At 41.8% G+C, this 25480-nt stretch overlaps 2 pseudogenes and 2 gene segments (V, D, J or C); all 4 read left to right on the forward strand.

Annotated features, from left to right (window-relative positions):
* LOC125356171 overlaps positions 1–1870 on the forward strand; it is an 11991-nt gene extending 10121 nt beyond the window's left edge. Inside the window, 2 exon segments of the V gene segment in view lie at positions 1264–1267; positions 1809–1870. Of these exon segments, the coding sequence occupies positions 1264–1267; positions 1809–1870 (66 nt within the window).
* Positions 1871–5197: 3327 nt separating this feature from the next.
* Positions 5198–5708, forward strand: LOC125355938 (annotated as a pseudogene).
* A 6424-nt stretch (positions 5709–12132) lies between these two features.
* Positions 12133–23980, forward strand: LOC125355939. The segment is given in 3 exon segments: positions 12133–12187; positions 12311–12583; positions 23952–23980. Coding segments are annotated over 3 exon segments (357 nt in total).
* Positions 12759–18320, forward strand: LOC125356395 (annotated as a pseudogene).
* Positions 23981–25480: the final 1500 nt, after the last annotated feature.

Here is a 25480-nt window from a genome sequence, read left to right on the forward strand (position 1 = left end):
ACAGATCAAAGACAGTTTCAAATTTCCAAATTCAATCTACACATCATTGCCCCGGACACATGACACACACACAAACACACACACACACACACACACACACACAGAATATCTTTTAACTTGCAGCATTCCCTATAATTAGGAGGAATCCGAATTTGACCTGTAACTTCCTTACTTTTCACTGGGTTTAGTTCTTCCTGTAATTATAGCAGAAAAGCACTAGAGGGCAATCAAGCCCTGTGTACCCAGACATTTACCTTATTAAAAAAAATCTATTCTAAAGGTGTTTCAATCATGGCAATCATTGAGCAACATCACTAATACTGTTTGTTAGTTTCACTCTGAGGAATTTTTCTTTCTGAGTATTTAACAGAATTAGCTAAGAAAAGGATGCTGTTTGGGTTTAATCATTGCTGCTGGTATTAATTAGAAAGAAGTATTTTAGCAAATACTTGTAAACAGTATCTTTCCCCTTTTGTTGTACAGTTGTTACATGGAAGTTCCTATTTTCACTCAGGGATAGGAAGCTAGTTGCCTTCTTTTGCCTAGAGACAGATGTTAGTTCTTTCCTCCAAAGGATGATAACTCACTTTCTCCTAAATTCTTCAGAGTGCTCTTACAGAACTGATTCTTTACCCAGACAAGAGCACTTCTATCACTTTTGCTAGCCATCATAAACACAAACAAAACCTATCTGAGTCCCTTTCAACCAGCATCGCTACCGCTGGAGATGGGGTCGGTGTCCTTCTCAAGACTACATGGAATTGGGGAATGGAAAGATGTTCAAGCAGAGTGATATTTGACTGAAAAATCAAACTGGGTACAAGTCTCCATGGAAGTCGTCTCCAGGCGGGGCTGGTCCTCACGCTGTGCTTTGGGCATGTGCCCTGCTTCTACACCTGCACTTACACAGCTGGGCTTTCTTTGCGCTGTTGTACATGGCATGGACTGTTTTGCTTTTCATACAAATACAGAGACTTTTCACTGTCGGTTGACTTCAAAGATGAGGGTTTCTGTTAAGCTCTTGGTCTTGGCAGACCATTGCACACACCAGGGAATTTGCATATTGCTCCCTAGGGAGGTCCTTCTTTTCCAAGACTGAGATAAATACTCAGATCTCACTCTGTATTGACTGATCAGCTCTCCTCATTTCAACTCAAAATGAGGTTCCCTGCTCAGCTCCTGGGGCTGCTAATGCTGTGGACCTCTGGTAAGGGCAGAGGGAGAGGAGGAAGGACATGGGAGGGAGGGTGAGCCCCGGGACCCACTGCTTCCCATGTGTGCATCTCCTGTGTGCGATGTGCGGTTCCTGTCCTCCTGGGTGGACATGTGAAGTTTGCATCTGTGAGGGTGAGGAAAGGCAGGAGAAAGCACTGGAAAGATTTTGAAACACTCTGGGGATTATATAGGATATTTATAGCATTTCCTTTGTTTCCAATATACCCTAAATGATAAACTTTTCTTAAAAGATTTCCCAAAGCCATCCCACAGTCATCTTCAAAATGAACATCGGGAAATCATCAAATGCTTCCTATTGTTTGGCTGATATGAAAGGCATCAGAATGGGTCTAATGATGTTCTCTGTCTTTTTCATTGATATTTCAGGATCCAGTGGGAACGTTGTGATGACCCAGACTCCACTCCTTCTGTCTGTCAGTGCAGGACAGCCCACCTCCATCTCCTGCAGGTCTAGTCAGAGCCTCCTACATAGCAATGGAAAGACATATTTGAGCTGGTACCTGCAGAAGCCAGGCAAGGCTCCAAAGCGCCTGATCTATTGGGTTTCCCAGCAAGACCCTGGAGTCCCAGACAGGTTCCGTGGCAGTGGGTCAGGCACGGATTTCACACTGACCATCAGCAGGGTGGAGCCTGAGGATGTTGGAGTTTATTACTGTTATCAAGGTACACATTACCCTCCCACAGTGATACAGCTCCAAACAAAAACCTCCCTGCCAGGGTGGCCCAGCTGCCCTCATGTGCTGTCTGTCTAGGGAGCAGCCAAGCAGATCCTCTCAATCTATGTGCAATTAACACTGGGAAGGCTCAGGAAATGAGGGTGGCTCTGAGTCCTTGTTCAAGTAGGGCCCTGTCTGTGTCCTAGGCCCTCATTAGCTGCTACATTTTGCATGGGGAGAGCAGCAGCAAAAGAAGCAGGTCCAACTCCTTCGGAATAATCAGGCCTGAAATAGGGAGAAACTTGTAAGTTCATCCTAATTCTTTGTCTTTTTTACAATGATGGTGTTTGAATTTATTATCAGTGCAGTCATTTGCTGAAACCTGAGGATGAATCAATAGAGGTGGTGATCTAAAATGAATTCTTAAGGAAAATAAAGCATTCTTTCACCATGGAGCATTTATCTTTATCTCCTGTATGAACGATGAGTTGTGTGGATCAGAGTTCAAAGTCATTAATGGCAGGAATGTAAACGAGACCCTTCTTACCAATTAGATACCCAAAAGGTGGCATTGGAGCTTTGGTTCAAGTGGAGTAGTGGGTGCCTTGAGCAGCAATGTTAGGGACAGTGCCACAGGCCCTAAGCTCATGCTGCAAGACTAGCACAAGTTTGAAAGTTACAAGAAGAAAAAAGAGAAAATATCTATTGTTTATTAAAACACAAAACACAACCACTAAGGAATTCATCCATTCATCTCTAACTCACTAATTAATCAAAATATGCAACCCTAAACATCTTTGTTGTTAGTGGGGTTTTAACTTAGATCTTTGTATTTAAATTACTGTTTTTTTTCAATAAGGACTCAGTGTTTTGCCCTAGATTGTCCTATCCATAATTCTCCTGTTTACATTTGCCACATAACTCAGTTGGCAGATATTCATAACCACATACAGCGCAATCAATGCCTGAACGGTCTCAAATTGTCATTCGATTTATATCAGTCATGTAGTTGAGGTCGCAATTATAATCTATTACACGTGTTTTTACAATGGAAAAATTTATTTCTACATATATTGAGTTATTCCCACTCTTTCTGTTTCACCCTTAGGTATACCTTTAATGATCTGCCACTAGGAGCTTTCCAGAAAAATGTTTCCATCTGCAATATGATCACAGGAATCAGTAGAAAAGATTCACTATTCCCAGAGTCTGTTTGATTCAATTAATTATTTCTTTCTCCTTCTGTTCTGATGTCATTCTATCCTTTGGTTAGTAGGTTGAATGAGTTAACATTTGTAATATAATCAACATCTGCCAAAGGGAAAATTGCAAAAGCAGCCCAGAACCAAATCCTGATCAATCTGCTGGGTGAGTCCCCTTCCAGTGATCTTGATGTTGAAAAATTCCAATGCAATTGGAAGAGCAGTATACTGTAAAACATTTGTGAATCAAATGGTCAAGAGAGAGCACTGGCCTTCAGCACAAAATCCAGGGGACCAACACACCCACTCACACACACGCATGTGTGTGTGCATGCACATACACAGAAATAAAACTGTTTTATCCAGGGGTTTATAGCTGATACCTGAAAAACTAACTACTCTGGAGCATTTGATATGAGAATGACTGTCAAGGTCATCTGGCATATCATAGTCCATGAGTCTCTTATCTCCAATTCACTACCAAAATGCTGGTAAATGTGTGCTAGAGCATTAGCTTTAGTTGAGAAAGGCTAAGGGACAGCACTCAGACCCTGAGTTAACAGCTCAAATTCAAATACTACACTAAACTAAAAGAATGGGAAGGAAGGATGAAAGGAAGGAAGGAAGGAAGGAAGGAAGGAAGGAAGGAAGGAAGGAAGGAAGGGAGGAAGGGAGGGAGGGAGAGAGGGAGGGAGGGAGGGAGGGATGGGAAGGAAAGAAGCAAGGAAGGACAGAGGTCAAAAGGGTGGGAGGGAGGAAAGAAGGAAGAAATGAACAAGCAAACAAACGAAGGAATGAAGGAACAAATGAAGGAAGGACAATTTGAAATGTATAAGTAATTAGAAAGGAGAACAAAAATGGTTTTTTAAACTAAGAATTACTGAGAATGAGTCAAAAATGTGAGAAGCTCACGATGTTTGGGTGTACTTTGAATTTCCTACAGATAAGAATTTGTTTCAAGAAGATGTAAAAAGCAAATCAAAATGAAAAACAAGGTAATCATAAACTACCTGTGATGCAGCAAATCCACTGGACATCCACCCATTAGAACACAAGGTTCCCGCTTTTGCCACCAGCACAAGCATGTTCATTACGACATTATTCTCCATAAACAAGATAGCGAGTCAGCACAAATGATTATCAACTGATGAACTGATCAAAAAATGTGGAATATATGCACATTTGAACTCTACTTATGTATTACAGAGAATGATATGGCACTCCTCATAAAAATAATGGAAAGATTTGGAAGAGTTATATTGAGTAAAGTAAACCAGACTCAGAGAAACAAAGACTGCACAGTTTCCTTCATTGGTGATAGATAACACATGCTTATAATTCTATGTGGAAATGTATTGGGTGGTTTGCAATTGGTAACAAGTGAATTAACTGTAATATAATAGATTCTATGGAAGGTTCATGTAGTATTTTTTTAAGAAAGAACTAGGTCAAAACCCAACACAAGAAGCACCAGGATAGGGAATCTCCCAGACAGGGTGTGGGGCAAAGGGAGGAGTGGTGAGGGAATGAAGAGAGGAATGGGGAGCATGAACTCAAGAATTCACCGTGATCACCACAAATTATTTTAATAGTAATTATTTATTGTCAACGTGATGTGCAGAGGGGTGACATTTTCATACGTTAGGCCATGGGTACATATCTTGTACTATTTGTTACCTCCTCCCTCATTTCCCCTTCACAAATTATTCATCCCAAATCAAGCATAGAAAGGGAAGAGGTGAATCAAAGTAAATAAGAATTTTAAAAGGCATGACACTGATCAACATGATATGTATTCATAAACTGCTTTATGAAATGACACTTCTTTTGTATAGGTACTTAAAATATTTTTAAACTCTAAATAATATCTTCTATAGGACTGGTAATATGTCCTAGTGGTAGAGTGTTGCCTGGTATACATAAAGCCCTTTATGTGATTCCTCAGTACCACACATATAGCAAAAGCCAGAAGTGGCACTGTGGGTCAAGTGGTACAGTAATAGCCTTGAGCAGCTGTGCCCAGCCCTGCCCAGCCCTGGTGATTTGCATGAGCACAGAGCACAGCCCACTGCCCTGACCTCTTCTTCATAGGCAGCTCACACCATGTGCAGCTGCCAGTCCCAGTCAGCACCCGGCATGGACATGAGGACCCCTGCTCAGCTCCTGGGGCTCCTGCTGCTCTGGCTCCCAGGTAAGGAAGGACAGCACTTCTCCCACCCAGTAGGTCTGTGCCTCCTGGGTCTTCAGGGAAGTCCTCCTATAACATGACTACTAATATGGATATTTGCTTGTATGTTTCCAATTTCAGGTGCCAGATGTGACATCCGGATGACCCAGTCTCCAGCCTCCCTCTCTGCATCTCCAGGAGAGAGGGTAACCATGACTTGCAGAGCCAGCCAGGGCATTGGCAACTGGTTAGCCTGGTATCAGCAGAAACCAGGACAAGCTCCCAAGCTCCTGATCTATTATGCAACTAGTTTGCAATCTGGGGTTCCATCCAGGTTCAGTGGCAGTGGATCTGGGACAGAGTTCACTCTCACCATCAGCAGCCTGCAGCCTGAAGATGCTGCCACTTATTACTGTCAACAATATTGGAGTTCTCCTCCCACAGTGATACAAGTCATAACAAAACTTCCCAGGGAAGCAGAAGTGAGAGGCTGGACTGCCCCAGCTGCTCCTCCTGGTGCCTCCACCCACTTAGAGAGCTTCTTTTATGCAGAAGGGCCCTCTGAGCACTACTGCAGAGTTTTGGTTGAGCTTTCTGTGAATGCTCTTCTGTATGTCTGTCTCTTTTCTCCTCCTGTGTCCTAGAAGCACAGACATGTCCATGTCTCTTCTCACATCAAGGCTTCCTTTATGATTCACACAGTAAAGCAGACCCAGGCAGGATTCTCCAAGCAGGAATTGTTTTCATACAAGAAATGAGTCTAGGGCTGGGGATATGGCCTAGTGGCAAGAGTGCCTGCCTCAGATACACGAGGCCCCAGCACCACATATACAGAAAATGGCCAGAAGCGGCGCTGTGGCTCAAGTGGCAGAGTGCTAGCCTTGAGCAAAAAGAAGCCAGGGACAGTGCTCAGGACCTGAGTCCAAGGCCCAGGACTGGCCAAAAAAAAAAAAAAAGAAATGAGTCTATTCATTAGCTTCTTAACTGCTAAGTGACCAGAGAATTTGGAACTAGGAATGGTGATTTTTCTAGGTCTCTGCAGCTGTTCTAAGCTGTTTGGGCCACATAGTACTGTGATTTTCCAGCCTGTGAAAAAACCAGGTGGGGGTCAAGAAACACGCAATTCTCTCCAGCTTTCCAAATATCAGAGGAACATCACCTGATGATGCAACTCTGCAGGAAACCAGAGAAGGAACAGGGCCTTGAGCTTCCACCAGGGATCAGAATGATCAGAATGATGGCTTGAGATAGCAGACAGCCCAGGAAGCTCACTTTTCCCCAAACTCAAAATATTCCACCAAGTGATGGCACTAGAATGCACCTAAAGTTGGTTCTAATTTTAGTCTACTAATCTGGGATGGTAAAACAGTTTTATAATTTTAAAAACTTCATTATGTTTTGTAGGAAAATATAAGATGGTAGTAATCATATGAAACATCACAAAGTTGCACATGAACTTACACAGGAAAATAATTGAAAGAATTTCCTTAATTAAACAAATCAGTTGCAAAACTATATCACTATAAATAAAAACATGGGAAATCAATTCCTTAGTTTAATATTCCTTTTCTTGCTATGGGTCTGTGACTCATGGCTGCAATCCTAGCTAATCAGGAGGTTGAAATCTGAGGATCAAGGCTCAAAGCCAGCCCCAGCATGAAAAACTATGAGACTCTACAACTACCAAAACTCAGAAGGGGAGCAGGGGCTAAAGGGACAGAGTACTAGCTCTGAGCAAAAATGAAGATCAGAAACAGCATCCAGGCATGAGTCCTTCCTTGAAAAATAGCACAAATTCATGCATGTATACATACATATGTATATATACTTCCTTATTGATAGAAGCACTTTAATTTGATACAATCCCCTGTGTCAATTCTTGCCCATATGCAACAGGAGTCCTGTTCATAAATAATTACCTGTGACCTTACCTTCAAGTATTTGTCCTTGTTTTCCTATGGTAGTTTCTACGTTTCACGTCTCACACTAATGTCTTTTTAGTTTTATAATGGGAGAATAGAGAAGTAAATTCAGTCTTTTATATGTAGATATCCAGTTTATCCATGACCAATTTTTAAAGGCACATTCTTTTCTCCAATGTGTGGTTTGACACTGGTAAAAATCAGATGGCTATGGCCACGTGCGTTTATTTTGGGTCTTCTCTTCTGTTCCACTGCTCTCCTGGAACCCAGAGCTTGACTGGGGACATAAGATGCTGAAACTAATCCAAGTGAAACCACTTTCCAGGTGTCCTTGCATGAGCAGGATGTCTGGAGGAGCTCTTTTCTTGGAGAATTTTTTCCACAGGAGTTCATTCTTTTACCATCTTGCAACATTCCATGGGTGTATAGCCAATTCCTGAGATGACTGCAAAAATCAAAAGCTAAGAATGTATCCTTTCCAAAGGACTCTTTAGTAAAAACCTATTAAGCATTATTACTCTCTCCTTATGTCCTGATGTCCTTCTTCCTTTTTGTAAGTCAGTCAAATAAGTTAATGTGAGCAATATAAATGAGACCTGCACCTAGACAAATCACAGAAATAACCTGGACCCAAGTCATTGCTTGCTGAGTCCCATTGTGGTGATCTTAATGCTGCAATATCCAAGTTCAATTGCAATTCAATGCAATTGTTGCAATTGTTCCATTTCATAGGATTCAGTGTTCAGGACAGCCTTTAAGGGAAGGAGGTGGTATTAAAAGCAGAGATGTGGGCTGGGGATATAGCCTAGTGGCAAGAGTGCCTGCCTCGGATACACGAGGCCCTAGGTTCGATTCCCCAGCACCACATATACAGAAAACGGCCAGAAGCGGCGCTGTGGCTCAAGTGGCAGAGTGCTAGCCTTGAGCGGGAAGAAGCCAGGGACAGTGCTCAGGCCCTGAGTCCAAGGCCCAGGACTGGCCAAAAAAAAAACAAAACAAAACAGAGATGTGCACCAGCTGTTTGATTCCCTTTGTTAGTGCAATCAGGCAGTGAGTGGTGTGGCAGAAAGGTTTTCATCATGAATAGCATGAGGCAAGTACATGTAAAGTCTGGGTGGGGGCCCTCCCCCAACCTTTGTACCCTTCAGTGCCCTAGGACTCCCTCCTGTTTACCAAAATCACATATTTGGCATCTCAGTGGGAATACACGTCCTTAGCCACCAACTTCCTTGTGGCCATTAAATTCTCAGAATTAATGGTGAACCCATAGATTTGTTAATGATCTGCTATAAAATGTCTGAGGAGAGGAGTCATTTGAATTTCCTACTGACTCTGGTCTTGAAACAGTTGGAATAGAACTGACTTTGTGACTAGTAGAGGAAATAATCCTAGTCTAGACCCCGAGACTCCTTACTGATCATCCTTACCATTGTCATGTCATTGGTTTGCCACCAGATGGCGAACAAAGCCAATAATCAGCAGATTCCCAGAGCCCAGATCTTGAGAGCAAGGGAGAGCAGCAGTGATCCTGCTGCCTCTTTCTCAACAGGAACCTGAGGCTGGCAAGCTGGCTGCACAGCTGTCAAGGTGCACATGTGCCCCAGACACTACACGCACTGCCATGGTTCTCTAGCTGCGTGTTTCTGAATATTTTCTTCTTTACTTGGTCTTAGTAAGCACACCCTGACTATGCTGCGCCTTTTCTCCTGTATTATTGGAATGGAGTACCAAGTTCAGTTCAATGGTGGACCCAGCTGTGTGAGTACAAGGCTGTCCTCTGGGGGGCGACAAGCCCCGTGTGCATAGCCAGCATGACCTGACCTTGGGGATTCTCAGTAGGGCAGAGCACATTGAAGGCCAACCTTCTAAGAGAGTCAGGTAAAGATAATTAAGGTGTCAAATAAAAGTATGTAGAAGGAACTGGAGATTGAAAGTGTTTGAAATTTTAGTGCTATCCCAGAACCTCCTTTTCAGAATATTGTCAACAATGAGCAAGACACACAATAGATTTAGACTTTAAATTTCCACCCTTGATCAACACGTCCTCCTTATGTATCTAAGATGGATACACAGTGGCTGAGAGGAGACTCTGGATGAGGACCTTGCTGACTTTCCTCATGATTGGAGAGACCAGCAGGGAATCAGCCAGCCCCATGGAGCAGGCCAACTCTGAGCTCCTGGTGACTCAGTCTCTCAGCCTGGCCATGCCCTCTCGGCTGGGCTCAATTCCAGTGAGGGGTCAGCATTTCCCTTCCTGAATCCAAGGCCACCACAGGGCACGGCCTTTGTCACCCCAGGTTCTCAGCTCCTTCCCTCTGGAGGTGACTGCTTCTGTCATGGCCCAGGGCAAGAAGGTCAGCATTGGAAAGAGGCTCTTGCTCCAAATCTCTCCAGTGAATTCCAGTGCCTGCAAGTTGAGGTCAGCCCTCACACTCACTGAAACCCCATGAGTATTTAGAAAAATGACTTCTAAGTCATGTTCTAGGTCTGAATTTTTCCAAGCACACCACAGTAAGATGTCCATGTCCTTTGCCTTCTTCATCCTCCTTAGATTCATTCTGATGAATCACTAGGAATCAGAATTCCTAGACTCTGGGGTGTGCATGATGAAAGCAAACATGGTTCCTCTTGCTGTTTAACTAGGCTGGGGTGTCCAAAGAAAAGGCATGATATTATATCTGATTGATCAAATTGTTATCCATGTTTTATCCATTTCCAAGATGCTTCTTGAGCATTTATACTGACTTCAGTACAGATCAAGTCTCTCTCTCTCTCTCTCTCTCTCTCTCTCTCTCTCACACACACACACACACACACACACACACTACAGATGCAAACATCAATACTAGTAGCTGGGCAGGCATGATATTTCCACTCATTGAGAAAAGAGGTATGACTAGAGAGATTTTTGTTGAAGTAATTATCCACCATCAACACTTCTCAATTCATGATTTTTATTGTGGGAAGTAATATCAAATGGCACAAAATGATAAACTATGAGCAATATCATATTAAGAAAAGTACAGTCTGTTTAGATATTAGGGATAGAAGACACCTAAGGTTTCAATCGTGAAAAATTGGTAAGTAAATGCATCTGCAAAAACTGCTTGAATTTGCACTGAAATGGCCGTGATTTAAAGTACCAGAGCATACTATTCATTTCATTCGGTAGTTTCATGCTATCATTTTCTTTAAAGAAATTAAACAGCTATGCACTGTGCCTCATGCTTGTAATTCTCCTACTCTGTAGCCTGAGATCCGAGGCTTGCAACTTGAAGAGAGCCTAGGCAGGAAAGTCCATGGCAATCTTAATTCCAATTAACCATCCAAAATCTAGAAGTGGAGGTGTAGATCAAGTGGCATAACAGAGTGATAGCCTTGAGCATAAAATCTAAGGGATCAAACCCAGGCCTTGAGTAACACACACACACATACACAGAGAGAGAGAGAGAGAGAGAAAGAGAGAGAGACAGAGAGATAGAGAGAGAGAGAAAGGGAGAGAGAGAGAGAAGACATTTTCTCCAAGTGCCAATGGATGGTAACAATTATCTACTCATAAATGTGAGATATGAGAATGATTTTTCAAAGCCAACCGTGCAAGAAAAATCTATGAGACTTGAATCTCCAATTAATCACCAAAAACTCAGAATTGAAAGCTTGGCAACTGTTGTAGTGCATTAACCTTGAGGGATAAAGCAAGGAGACAGTATGTACCCAGCCCCTGAGTTCAAGGCCCAAGTACAAAACCTAATGAAAGAAACAAACAAACAAACAAACATGGGCCAGGGATATGGCCTAGTGGCAAGAGTGTTTGCCTCCCATACATGAAGCCCTGGGTTCAATTCCCCAGCACCATATATACAGAAAACAGCCAGAAATTGGCACTGTGGCTCAAGTGGCAGAGTGCTAGCCATGAGCAAAAGGAAGCTAGGGACAGTGCTCAGGCCCTGAATTCAAAGGTCAAGACTGCAAAAGAAAAAGAAAAAAACCTAATCATACAGCTACCTATGACTCAGAAAATCTGCTTCTGGACAGTTTATAATAGAACACAGGACACAGTAAAGCGACCCTGATTACAGCATTATTCACCATAACCAAGATGTGGAATCAGCCCAGATGTTCCTCAGTTGACGAATAGATCAAAAAATATGGTACACATACAAATTTCAGCTATACTTGTTTATTACAAAAAATGATATTGTACTACTCATAAGGAAATGGAAAAACTTTATTAAAATAAGGGAGACCAAGAGAAACAAAGGTTGCACATTTCCTTTATTTGCAAAAGGTAGAATGTGCCCATCAATTTATATGGAAACAATTGGCTAACAGGTAAGTGGTAACAAGTTTTTAATGAAGAACACGTTTCATGTTTTCTTTTTCTTTGTTTGTTTTTTGTATTTGTTTTTAGAATGGGAAGTTTACAGCTCAACACAATAAGCACCAGGATATAGGAATTTGCAAGACAGGGACTGGAGCAAAGGGACATGGAGCATGAAGTAGTGACAGGGAAATGGGGAGAATATAGTCAAGAATTCATTGTCTATAGTACAACATTGAGAAAGGAAAGGGAAGAGGTGAGTCAAAGGGGGTATGAATGTGGAAGGGTGTGACACTGATCAAGATATTCATAAACTGCCTTATGAGATGGCTCTTCTTTGTATAATTACCTAAAAAGGAAAAAAAATCCTAAACACATCTGCTACAATCAAAGCTCTCCTTGGAGACATGCGTTTTTTGCAGCATATGCATGTCTCTCATGTTTGACCTGGGACTCCTGGGGAAGCTGCTCTGATTTTGAGTTCCTGAGATGAGCCAGTCCTGCAGCTGTGCCCAGCCCTGCCCAGCCCCTCCTGATTTGCATGAGCCCAGAGCCCCTCCCACTGCCCTGAGCTCTTCTTCATAGGCTGCTCAACCTGTGCAGCTGTCAGTCCCAGTCAGCACCCAGCATGGATATGAGGACCCCTACTCAGCTTCTGGGGCTCCTGCTGCTCTGGCTCCCAGGTAAGGAGAGACAGCACCGCGATTATACCCAGCTCAATATCCTTGATCACTGATGCCTTGATTTGTGAGATCCTCTCAACATATGCTTAAATGTGTGGGTATGTGTTCTGTTTCCTTTGCCAGGTCTGAGATGTGACATCCAGATGACCCAGTCTCCAGCCTCCCTCTCTGCATCTCCAGGAGAGAGGGTAACCATGACTTGCAGAGCCAGTCAGGGCATTAGCAAGTGGTTAGCCTGGTATCAGCAGAAACCAGGACAAGCGCCTATACTCTTGATCTATCGTGCAACCAGTTTGGTACCTGGAATCCCATCGCGGTTCAGTGGCAGTGGATCTGGGACAGAGTTCACTCTCACCATCAGCAGCCTGCAGCCTGAAGATGTTGCCACTTATTACTGTCAACAATATTTGAGTTCTCCTCCCACAGTGATACAAGTCATAACAAAAACCTCCAGGGAAGCAGAAGTGAGAGGCTGGGCTGCCCCAGCTGCTTCAGCTGTGACTGCACTGGCTGACACAGATTCTCAAATGCAGCCAGGACCTGAAGGTCACTGGGAGGTTTTGTTAGAGACATGGGCTTGTGCTCTGTCCCCTGTCACTCACCTGTTCATTCCGAGCAGAACAGATGTGGTAAGTCCTCTTTGAAGCATGTAAAGAGTCTGGGCTACAGAATAGTTGGAATTTGCTTGTAGAAACGCTCAATAATGAAGTAAGCATTCATGTTATTTTTTAATGCAGGCTTTTTAAATACAGAAAACCATGTCTAAGACCCAGCCTTTCCAAGCCTGAATTACAGTACTCAGAGAAGCTCAAAACTGAAGTACTGGGTTTTCTGATTTTCCCACAGACACCAGATGTCAATTATCAGTCCCAATAAAGGCTTCCTAATACAGGCCCTCCTCCCTGACTAGAGTGCCCAGGGCATGGAGTCTTTAGGCTTTCATGTGTTTGTAGCTCCTACAGGTGATGCTCCAGTCCTCTAACCCAATGTTCGCTGCAGGGACAAGAGCATAGTAAATCGCTTCCTTCTGCCTTTTAATCTCTGAAAGGATTCCTCCCACTGAAACACTGCTAAAAAGCATAGAGAGAAAATTGTTGTGGAAATTGCTGCATTTGATGAGATGATAATTGATAGTGGATAGGTGGTAGCTGAGTCCTGAATTGCTATCAACAGAGTCAAACTAAGACAATAGCATTGTGTACTCCAATCTGTGGCTTTGTTAGAAACTAAGTCATTGTCATTGGGTGCACCTACCAGAGTCATTTTACTGGTCTATTTGTTTATTTTGGTGTGTTCATTATATATACTGGTTTATTATCTGCAGTTTTATTTTTAAATAGACTAAACATAAAGTCAGTATTCATTATAAGGTTTTTGGATTACTGAATCTGATGAATTTCCATATTGAATGTAGTACAACATTTTCAAGTCCATAAATTGCTTTATCAGTTTTAATTGGCTTGCATTGAGTTCGTAAGTCAACCAGAAGGTAATTACAATCTTAAGACTACTTTTCAGACTAAAAACATAAAAAACCACTCTTTATTTGAGCCTTTAATCCTGATCTATTTTTGGAGTTTAGTGTTTTCTGTACATAGTTTTTAGCAAATAAAAATAAGCTTCTATTTCATTTGTAGGCATTATGTCTTTCTTCTCTTTAATGAATTACTGCATTTGGAGGATCTCAATAGGATTTTGGATGGAGCAGGGCGTATTGGACATTCCAGTCTTATATAACCTAAGTGTGCTGTATCACTGAGTGTACTGATTTATCACCTAGGATCATGTTTTCTTGACATTTTTGTTATGTATTAATGGCTAATTATCCCTCTCTAGAGGACCCAAACAGTGCCTTGATTCACTAACACTTTTGTTTGTGCTCTATCAAGGCTGGACAATTTCATGCTACAGACGCCACACCCAAACTTACTCCCAGCTTGGACCTTGAGCTGATACCCAGCTCAGCTCCCTCTGTGTCTCCACTGTGACCTTATTTCCTGCCAGGGACCTACTATTTGTTACTTTCAAACCAGCTCCACTAGACATGTTAGAATTCTGTCAGACCCACTATAAAGACCACAGATTGTAAGCAATCGATGAGTGTTTAGCTTTGACCAGAATGTTCCACATAGCAGGTTTTTTTTTTCAATAAAATAAATTTTTGTTGAAGTTCAGCCTCACCTGACAGACTTTTTCTCACAACCATTTTTGAACCTACTAACTATTTTTGCCTCATGGGAATTTTTATCATGTATAGCTCTTGGTTCTTTTACAAACAATTCATCATTTACTATTGAGGTAAGGATAATTGTTTTATTCTTGATTGTGTCAGAATGATAAAATACAGGAGTCAGAGTTCTGATTTAAAATAGCCTACTTTGGAAATATTTGATCAAGATACATTATCTGACATGAGAGGAAAAAGAGAGCATGAAGAGGAAAAATTTGAGAAGGGAGAGAAGATGAAGAAAGAAGAAAAGGAAGGAAGAAACAGAGAAATGAAGGAGGGAAGGGAAGAAGAAAGGAGGAGGAAGGAAGGAAAGAATGAAGGAAGGAAAGAAGGAAAGAAAGAAGGAAGGAAGGAAGGAAGGAAGGAAGGAAGGAAGGAAGGAAGGAAGGAAGGAAGGAAGGAATGGAAAGAAGGAAAGAAGTTTAAATTCACTTTATTTCTGTTCTCTAAATCCCAGTCCAACTTAACTTGCCAGTCAATCCCACATTGTCAAGAGCAGGATTAGATGCAATGCAAACCCTTTACCTGTGAGTGTCCAGCTATCCTATGCAGTGCAGAGTGAGCTGAAGTGGTGGAGTTGCCGGGTTGCTCCCTCTTCCTGCCCAACAGCACCCAGGACAGAATCACAGCAGTGCCCCTGGCTCGCTGAAGCTTCTCCGTCTTTGTGTCAAAACCCAAGGGATCTGACAGCCACAGGAATAAAGTAACACTGAAGTATTTCACTTGTAAAAGGAAAACAGCCCACTTCAAGACAAAGCAAGTCGCCTTTAAATCATTAACCCTGTAATTCTAAATTGCCAAGTACAGATGAACACAACTTACGTATAACAGATGGATGGATGGATCTATGGACAGACAGACAGGCAGGTAGGCAGGCAAGGAGACAGATTGATAGATAGGTGATAGATATATCTCTATATATGTATAGTTTTTCTGAGTCTAAGGCCCAGGATGGCACATGCATGTATGTATACATATTTGTACATATGTATATATAATGTATATAGGTGTGTATGTACACACAGACACATATATATTCATATGAGAATATATATTCCATTATTTTAGTTTAGGTTACTTATGTATATTGTTATGACTCAGTGAAATTAAATTCTTACCAATATGGGAGAACAACCCTCATCTTAAGAACATTTACGTACAAAATATGGTTTTCCCTGAGATATGTATCAAAACAATAAGAGAAACATTGAGGAAAATCCTCTGGAAGGGGCTCTATATTAATCTGGTGGTTTCTCCTTGTTGCTCTGCACAATGTGAATTTTGATTAAAAACATCACCTTTTTTGTCTTCCCCCACTCTTTCTATGATCTACTTGTATGGTATTTTAAGAAAATGCTATCCATCAACACTCTGAGCTGCCCCCTGGTAAGAAGCAAAGTATTTGCCTAGCCCAAGAAAATCATCACTTCATCTTTCTTGTGCTGATGTCACTCGTGATTTTAGTAGGTTAATGGAACAAGTCAGCATTTGTAAACTGCACCTTTAGCGGAGTGGCAATTGGAACCAAGGACCAAACTAGTTTCCAACCTTTCCCTACTGGGTCTGATAAAGGCAATCCAGCAGTTCCACTCTAAAAATGCCATATATTTTTACTTTTTAAATGTACCTCATATGCAAACATTATTTTCAAAACTGCTCTAAATGAATTTGATGATCAAGGAGGCTTTCACTGAAGGAGATGTGTGGGCTCTCTCGACTTCCCCTCACTTGGGGGGGGGGGGAAGGGGCTTGTCCGCCCCTTCCCGGGTGGCCCTTTATCGCTCTCACGTGGGAGCGATGGCCACAGGTAGCCTCGTCTCTCTCTCGACTTCCCCTCGCTTGGTGGGGGGGGGGGGGGGAAAGGGCTTGTCCGCCCCTTCCTGGGTGGTCCATTATTTCTCACGCAGGAGCGATGGCCACGGGTAGCCTCGGTGGCGTGTGGTCGCAGGGTGCCCCAAAGCCGCCAAGAACGACACGGACGCGTGGGCCCCTGGAGAAAGCCATTAGGGCTTCTCTTTATTCAAATGAGGAACCCCCCAGATATACCCTAAAGGCGGGCACAAGAGGGGGGCCCCTGATTGGTCCCAAGGAGCTGTCCCTTAAGTGATGTCAGACTTCCTTCTCTTCTGGTTAAAGACAGGAAGGGGAGGGACAGGCTGAGGTCAGCTGTGGCCCCTTAAAGGTGCAGCTGACCCCAACAGAGATGCTGTTGGAGTCTGAGGTGCAGTCTGTGGACTAGTGATTCACTTGCTCATTGCCCTGTGTGTGGGAGAGAGAAGCAGAAGGAGACATGCCAGAAAGGTTTAGGAATGCGAGGAAGGGGCTGAGTGTGGAGGTCTTGGTCAGGACATCTCAGCTAACCAGCCTGCTCATATGGACACACATGGCACCACTCTTTTTGTCAAAACAGTATCTTTTGCATTTCACATGGATAGGACAATCCAGACATCTGCTTGTCCTCTGGCCATTATCCTTGCAGAAATCCTGGTAGGCTGGCAAGGATTTTGATTTAAACCTGCTGTGCAATACATTGAGAGGAAAAGTATCATTACATAATATTTTTCTACAGTCTGGATTAGAAACTGTTTAAATAGGATCAACTTGTGAATAGGGGTGACAAAAATCAGTCTGGACTTTGAGAACTCAAACTGAAAAATCTCATAAATTGCTATGTCACAACCCAGGCTGGTCATCAGAGGAACACATCAATTTCACATTATTTTGCTGCTTCTATCCCATTCCCTCCATTGAAGGAAACATCTAAAAGAAGAACATTTTTTAAAAAAAATCTAAAAAAATGTGTTTGCAAATTAATCAGAAGTTTTCAAAGATTCAAAAAAAGAATTGTCTGTCCTGGCATCCATGACTCGCACCTACAATCCTACCTAAGAACTTAGGACATAGAAATCAGATCACAGCTCAAAGACAGCTCCAGCAGGAGAGTTTGTGAGACCCTCATCTCTCATTAAATACAAAAAAAGTAAAAAATAAAGCTGTGGGTCAAGTACTAGAGCATGAGCCTTGAAAAAACCAGATCAAAGACATTTCCAAAGCTCCAACTTCAATCCACAGAGCGCTTCGCCGGGGACTTGCGCACACCCTCCTCCCCCAAATACCTTTTAACTTGCATCATTCCCTATAATTAAGAGGATTCAGGCCCGGCTTTGGCCTGCTGCTACAGTCGCTGCCGGCCGCCGCTGCTCTCCCAAGATAGCGGCTCCTCTGGGCGAGTACTTCAGCATTGGGAGCCAGGTGCTGGACATGCCAGGAGCAGCGGCTCCAGGGCGATGTAGCCTTCGACTACCAGTCCAACATGCTGGCTTTAAAATGTCCCTCTTCCAGTGGAAAGCCCAACCATGCAGATATCTTGCTCATGAACTTACAGTATGTTTCAGAAGTGGAAATAATTAATGACCGAACAGAAACCTCTCCTCCTCTAGCTTCACTCAATGTTAGTAAGCTTGCCAGCAAAGCTTGGACCGAGAAGGAGGAGAAGCTGAGCCAGGCCTATGCAATCAGCGCTGGTGTCTCCCTAGAGGGCCAGCAGCTCTTCCAGACCATTCACAAGACCATTAAAGACTGTAAATGACAAGAAATAAAAACATTGTAGTCATGGAAGAAGTTGTAATTACACCTCCATATCAAGTGGAAAACTGTAAAGGCCAAGAGGGGAGTGCACTGAGCCATGTACGCCAAATAGTTGAAAAACATTTTAGAGATGTGGAAAGCCAAAAGATACTGCAGCGTTCACAAGCCCAACAACCACAGAAGGAGGCTGCTCTGCTCATGTCCACACACATGGAGGACTCTTCCAGCATCCAGCCAAGAAGGCGGTGGTGGCGGCTTCAACGGATGCAGGCCAGGGGAGGGAAGGGATCCTATATTTCTTGTTGGCTCTTGTGAGCAAAGGGTCAGCATTTCCAAATCTTAGACTTGAACAAACAAAACACCGAACAACAAACAAAAAAGAACAAGAGAATAATTTAAAAGTTAAACCATTACTTGACTAACAGACTTCGGTCCACCATGTCCTTTTCACAGCCCCCTATGGAACAGTCATCTTGTTAATTTTATTTTTGAAAAGTCCTTTCCCACTTTGCCCCTTCATCTCTGACTTTCCTAATCTGTTCCTGCAATTCTGTTTTTTATAAGTGGTTACACTTGGCTTCTGAATGACTGAAAGAAACTTTTACATCTCTTCTTCCAAAATAAAAGTAACAAGCTAACTGTGATTCTTAAGTTGAGATCAGAGCAGCAGTGGTCTCACTTTAAATTTTTCCTTTTTTTTTCTTTAACTTTTTTTCTTTTTTTTTTTGCACAGGGCATGGCTTGAATTAGTTTTATTTTTCTTAACTTTAAATATATATGAAAATATATATTAAAATGTTTTCTAAATATTTTCTGCTTCTTGCAGGTCTCTTTTTACTAGATCATGGCCACTCTTTCCACCTCATACCTCTGAGAAAAGAACTGTGTTGCCCTTTCTACCACTCATACCAAGACAGCAGACTCGGTTTCGTTCACAGCAGGATCTCCTGCAGCACTTGTAGAGCCAGTATGTACAGGTGGGATTTGCTTTGAGTCTTTAACTGTATGTACCAGTCTTGCATTTGGCCCCAGCCTCAGGATTCTCCTTTTGTCTCACTTGATGGTACTAGAAGAATCTCTTAGCACTCTCCACGCAGGAAACAGCTGCCTTTTCCCCCGTGCCTCTGCAGGAAGAACTTTCTTGCATGGCACATCTCAGCTCATCCTTCCCTGGAGCTGATTTTCTCTTCTAAGAAACCTGGAATCCATCTACTCTCTTAAGTCCTATATTCAGAGCTTCTAGCCCCGGAAAAAGCTTGGGTGACTTCTATAGAAGTTTCTCTTCTGCCATCCTCTGACTCCTTCTTCCACCCCCTGAAATCTTACAAGCTAATGATGGTTTGTATATGCTCAGCCAACGGGCAGAAAAGAATTTCTGGACTTTAGCCCACCAGTTTGTGTGGTTTGACTAATCTGCTGAGAGCTGAGACTGGCACTCACTGCCTTTGTGCCTTCAGGGCAGTCTCATGGGCAGAGGGTGCCTCCAGCTGACTCTCAGGCACTGAGTGGGACATGGGTGATGCTCATGTGACTGGCTAGAGCTTTGGGGGTAGAGTATGGGCTCTTTTTTTTTTTTTTTTTTTTTTTTGGCCATGATCTCTTTCCCCTTCCTTTTTTTTAAAAATTAAATAAATGGATCAAAATTAAATAATTTAAGCCCTGCCTTCAAAATAAAAAAAAAATTTTAGTATTGATTAGCAAAAACAATAAAACCCAATTTTTTTTAACCATTATTCGTGTCTCGGGTTTGTGCGTGTTTTACAACGCTTTGAGGAGGGAATCCAAGGTAACCAAAGAGGGCATGCGTGATTGTTTGACCTTTGCCTTTGGGTTTCCTGCTTCCTCTTTTTATTCCTTTTCTCATCCTCTGAGAACTCATTCAGAAATGTGCAAATTAGGTGATTTAAGAAAGTGCCTCAGAGTACCAAGTTTTCTGGAAATGGATGTGGGAACAAAAGATATGAACCTCCGTCTCCATCACAAAGGACAGAAGTAAATCTTTAAATCCAAAAGAAAAAAAAAAGAGGATTCAGGATTTGACCTTGTAACTTCCTTACTTTTCCCTGGGTTTAGTTCTTCCAGTTATTACAGGAGCACACCACAAGAGGGCAGTCAAGTCATGTGTAGCCAGACATGTACCTTGTTTTTTGTTTTTTGAATTTTTTTTTCAGATTTTTATTATCAAACTGATGTACAGAGAGGTTACAGTTTCATACATTAGGCATTGGATGCATTTCTTGTACTGTTTGTTACCTTGTCCCTTATAAACCCTCCCTCCTCCCCCTTTCCCTTTCCCCCTCTGAGGTGTTCAGTTCACTTACACCAAACAGTTTGCAAGTATTGCTTTTGTAGTTGTTTGTCTTTTTTTACCCTGTGTCTCTCAATTTTGGTGTTCCATTTCAATTTCCTAGTTCCAATACCAGTACACACGATTTCCAATATACTCAGATAAGATTACAGAGATAGTGTAGGTACAAACACAGGAAGGTGATACAAGAACATCATCAACAATAGAAGCTACAGATACACATGGGACATTGAAAGTCGTTACAACTGTGACATAACAATTGTTTAAATAACATGGAGCTCATTTCACTTAGCATCATCTTATGTGTTCATAAGGGTATAGCTATTGGGCTCTTGTGATCCTCTGCTATGACTTGCCTAAACCTGTAGTAATTATTCCCAATAAGGGAGACCATAGAGTCCATGTTTCTTTGGGTCTGGCTCACTTCACTTAGTATAATTTTTCCAAGTCCTTCCATTTCCTTCCAAATGGGACAATGTCATTCTTTCTGATAGAGGCATAAAATTCCATTGTGTATATGTACCACATTTTCCTGATCCATTCGTCTACGGAGGGGCATCTGTGTTGGTTCCAGATTCTCGCAATGACAAATTGTGCTGCGATTAACATTGTTGTGCTGGTGGCATTACTGTGATTTTGTTTGTGGTCTCTTGGATAGGTACCCAAAAGTGGGGCTGCTGGGCCATAGGGGAGTTCTATATTTAGCCTTCTGAGGAATCTCCATACTGCTTGCCAGAGTGGCTGAACCAGTTTACATTCCCACCAACAATGAAGTAGGGTTCCCTTTTGGCCACATCCCCTCCAACAATTGTTATGGTTAGTTTTTTTGATATATGACATTCTTACTGGGGTGAGATGGAATCTCAATGTTGTTTTGATTTGCATTTCTTTTATGGCCAGTGATGTAGAGCATTTTTTCATATGTCTCATTTCCTCATCAGAGAAGTCTCTTTGTAAGTCTTCAGCCCACTTGATGAGGGGGCTATTGGTTCTTTGCTGTTTTGTTTTGGAAGAAGGTAATTTTTTTAGTTCTGCATATATTTTAGAGATGAGGCCCTTTATCCGTTGAATGGCCAGTAAAGATCTTCTCCCAGTCTGTGGGCTTTCTGTTTATCTTGCAAGCTATGTCCTTTGCCCTGCAGAAGCTCTGCAGTTTGATGCAGTCCCATTTGTCCAACCTTTCTTTGATTTGTAGCCTTTCTGGGTCTTTGTAAAGGAAGTTCCGTCCTGTGCCAAGGACCCCAAGTGTTCTCCTGTTCCTTCCTTTATTGTTTTCAGGGTGTCTGTTTTGATTTTGAGGTCTTTAATCCATTTGGAATTGATTTTGGTGCAGGGTGATATATAAGGATCTAGTTTTAGTTTGTTGCATGTGTTGAGCCAGTTTTGCCAGCACCATTTGTTAAAGAGGCTATCTTTCTTCCAAACTACTGGTTTAGCTCCTTTATCAAAGATTAAGTAGGCGTAGTTCTGTGGGTTCATTCTGGGTCTTCAATTCTGTTCCATTGGTCTCCAGGCCTGTTCCGGTGCTAATACCAAGCTGTTTTTATTACTATAGCTTTATAATACAGCTTGAAGTTGGGTATTGTAATTCCTCCAGCACTGTTCTTTCTGCTTAGGATTGGTTTTGCTATTCTAGGTCTTTTATTGTTCCATATGAATTTCTGGATTGCTTCCTCTATTTCATTAAAAAATGGTGTTGGGATATTAATGGGTATTTATTGAATTTGTAGGTAGCCTTTGGCAATATTGCCATTTTGATTATATTAATCCTCCCAATCCAGGAACATGGGAGGTTTTTCCATTTCCTTAGTTCTGACTTAATTTCATTTTTCAAGCTTTTAAAGATCTCATCAAAGAGGTCTTTCACTTCTTTGGTTAAGGTTATTCCTAGGTATTTTATGTTTTGGGGGCTATTGCAAAAGGAGTTGCTTTCCTGATTTCAGCCTCGGTCTTCGGGTCGTTAGCATAGAGAAAGGCCGTTGATTTTTGAAGGTTTATTTTATATCCTGCAACTTTGCCAAAGTTTTGGATCAGCTCTAGTAGCTTGGGGGTAGAGTCTATGGGATTCTTTAGGTATAGGATCATGTCATCTGCGAAGAGAGAAAGTTTAACTTCATCTTTTCCTATTTGGATCCCCTTTATATTTTCTTCTTGCCTAATTGCTCTGGCTAGGAATTCTAGTACTATGTTGAAGAGCAGGGGAGAGAGTGGACATCCCTGCCTTGTTCCTGATTTTAAAGGGAATGGCTTTAGTTTTTCACCATTTAGAGTTATGCTTGCTGTTGGTTTGTCATAAACTGCTTTGATTATACTCAAGAATGTTCCCTGCAATCCCACTTTTTCCAGGGCTTTTAGCATAAATGGGTGCTGTATTTTATCGAACGCTTTTTCCGCACCCAAAGATAAAACCATGTGGTTCTTTAGCTTGCTCCGGTTGATGTGGTGGATTACATTAATTGACTTGCGTATATTAAACCAACTTTGCATCCCTGGGATGAATCCAGTTTGATCGTGGTATATGATTTTTTTTATAACCTGTTGAAGTCGATTGGCCAGAATTTTGTTGAGAATTTTTTTTTTTTTTTTTTTTTTTTTTTGGCCAGTCCTGGGCCTTGGACTCAGGGCCTGAGCACTGTCCCTGGCTTCTTCCCGCTCAAGGCTAGCACTCTGCCACTTGAGCCACAGCGCCGCTTCTGGCCGTTTTTTCTGTATATGTGGTGCTGGGGAATTGAACCTAGGGCCTCGTGTATCCGAGGCAGGCACTCTTGCCACTAGGCTATATCCCCAGCCCGAGAATTTTTGCATCTATGTTCATCAGGGTAATCGGTCTGTAGTCCTGTTTCCGTGATAAGTCCCTGCCTGGTTTTGGGATGAGGGTTATACTGGCTTCATAGAATGAGTCGTAGTGAACGTTCTCTTTCAATTTCATTGAAGAGTTTGAGAAATATTGGTGTGAGTTCTATTCTGAAGGTCTTGAAGAATTCTGCAGTGAATCCGTCTGGACCTGGGCTTTTCTTGGATGGGAGATCATTTATTGCAGTTTCTATTTCAATACTGGAAATGGGTCTGTTTAGAAGGCTTAAATCTTCATGGTTGAGTTTGGGGATATGAATTTTTTCTAGGAATTCATCCATTTCTTCCAAGTTCTCGAATTTGTTGGCATAAAGGTTTGCAAAATAGTCACTTATTATTTTCTGAATTTAGGCTATTTCTGTGGTGATGTTACCTGTTTCATTTCTTATCTTGTTTATTTGAGTGTGCTGCCTTCGTTTTTTGGTCAGGTTTGCCAGGGGTCTGTCTATCTTGTTGATTTTTTTCAAAGAACCAACTCTTTGTTTTGTTGATTCTTTCGATTTTTTTCATCTTTAATTGCTTTAATTCTGATTTGATTTTAATTATTTGCTTCCATCTTGGGGTTTTTGGCTTGTTGTTCTCTCTCAAGGAAATTAAGGTGCTTCCTTAAATTATTGAGTTGCTGTTTCTCCAGTTTGTTGGTGTATGCACTCACAGATAAAAATTTTCCTCTGAGTGCTGTCTTTGCTGTGTCCCAAAGGAGCTGGTACTTTGTGTCCTCATCTTGGTTGAATTCCATAAACATTTGAATTTCCGTTTTAATTTCTTCAATGACCCACTGATAGTTCAGCAGTGTGTCATTTTGTCTCCATGAATTGTGGGATTTTCTGTGGTGTCTGTTTGAGTTGAGCTCTAATTTTATTCCATTGTGGTCTGAGAGTATGCAAGGAATGGTTTTGATACTTCTGAATTAGTACAGATTTTCTTTGTGCCCTAAGATGTGACCTATTTTGGAGAATGTTCCATATGCTGCGGAGAAGAATGTGTATTCTGTTGTTGCTGGGTGGAATATTCTGTAGATGTCGGTTAAGTCTAGTTGGTCTATGCAATTATTTAGTTCTGTGGTTTCTTTGTTCAGTTTTTGCGTGTTGATCTGTCCAGAGGTGATGGTGGAGTGTTAAAGTCCCCAACTATCAATGTGTTTGGGTCTATGAGTGTTTTTAGAGTCAGTAGTGTTTGTTTGACGAAGTTGGGTGATCCTGCATTTGGGGTGTACATATTTAGAATGGTTATATCTTCCTGGAAAGAAACCCTCAGCTATGATTCACCTTGGAAGAATCATGCAGTACACTCCTTCCCCTTATCCTATTACTTCTTCCAAGGAATTAGCATTTTTAAAAGAAAGACTATTTAAAATTCATACAACGTTTTAATAACAAAACCTGAAAACGGGAACTATGTGCAGATTCTGGCAGTAACAGAAAATTGTATATCTATGAAATTGAGCAACTAAGAGCAGAATTAATTTATTTTGAGGTTACAATGAGATTGAGACTCAAAGCTTCCTTCCTTCTACATGAGTGCTCTATCACACGAGACAGTCACATCCATTTTTATTTTGCAGACAAGGTAGCATGCTTGTACCATAATTATTCTGGCAGTACACTCTCAACTTCAGACTTTGTTTTCATCATAATATTAAAAACTGACTGCAAATTTCACCAATAATCTCTGAACCTAAATATTGGGGATGAACTTGGTGTTGGAAGAATTCAAGGCATCACCCTGAACCCCAGAAATTACAAATTGAATTAAGTTGAAATCCAGCTAGAATTGAATCTAAAATGTAAGGTGTCCTCTATAATATCATTTCTATATACTCCATACAGCCCATGGATGTTTACACCTGGCAAAGAGACTTTCTCTGGAAAGCCCTTGAAAATTTATTAGGCCATTAAGATGTTAGTCACAAAAAAAGTACAGATCCTGAGACAAGTTCTTACATACACCAGAAGTGAGGCTGGCTAGCAGTTGGAAATTCATTTAATGGCTCTAAGTCAGCAGGTCACAGAGATTCCCCTGAACTCTCACCCTTTTGTCAACAGTCCCTGCATCCTCCCCAGAGGCAGAACCAAAGCACAGCTTCCCTGAGGCAATGGGACAGGTCTTTGGTCCTGTCTTCAACACAATTACAAATCCTAATGGGTGAAAGTCATTGCTCTTGAAATTACTAGGAAACCTTCACAACCAATAGCTATCTTTTCTTTACTCCTTTAAGGTGACAGTTGTGAACTGCTGGGCATAATAAGTAGAGAGGAACTACTCTCATTTCAGAAAAGCAGCAGAAATGTGTGCACCTGTGATAAGAAAGAGA

This window comes from Perognathus longimembris, chromosome 8 (genome assembly GCF_023159225.1).
Source record: "Perognathus longimembris pacificus isolate PPM17 chromosome 8, ASM2315922v1, whole genome shotgun sequence".
Classification (NCBI taxonomy): domain Eukaryota; kingdom Metazoa; phylum Chordata; class Mammalia; order Rodentia; family Heteromyidae; genus Perognathus; species Perognathus longimembris.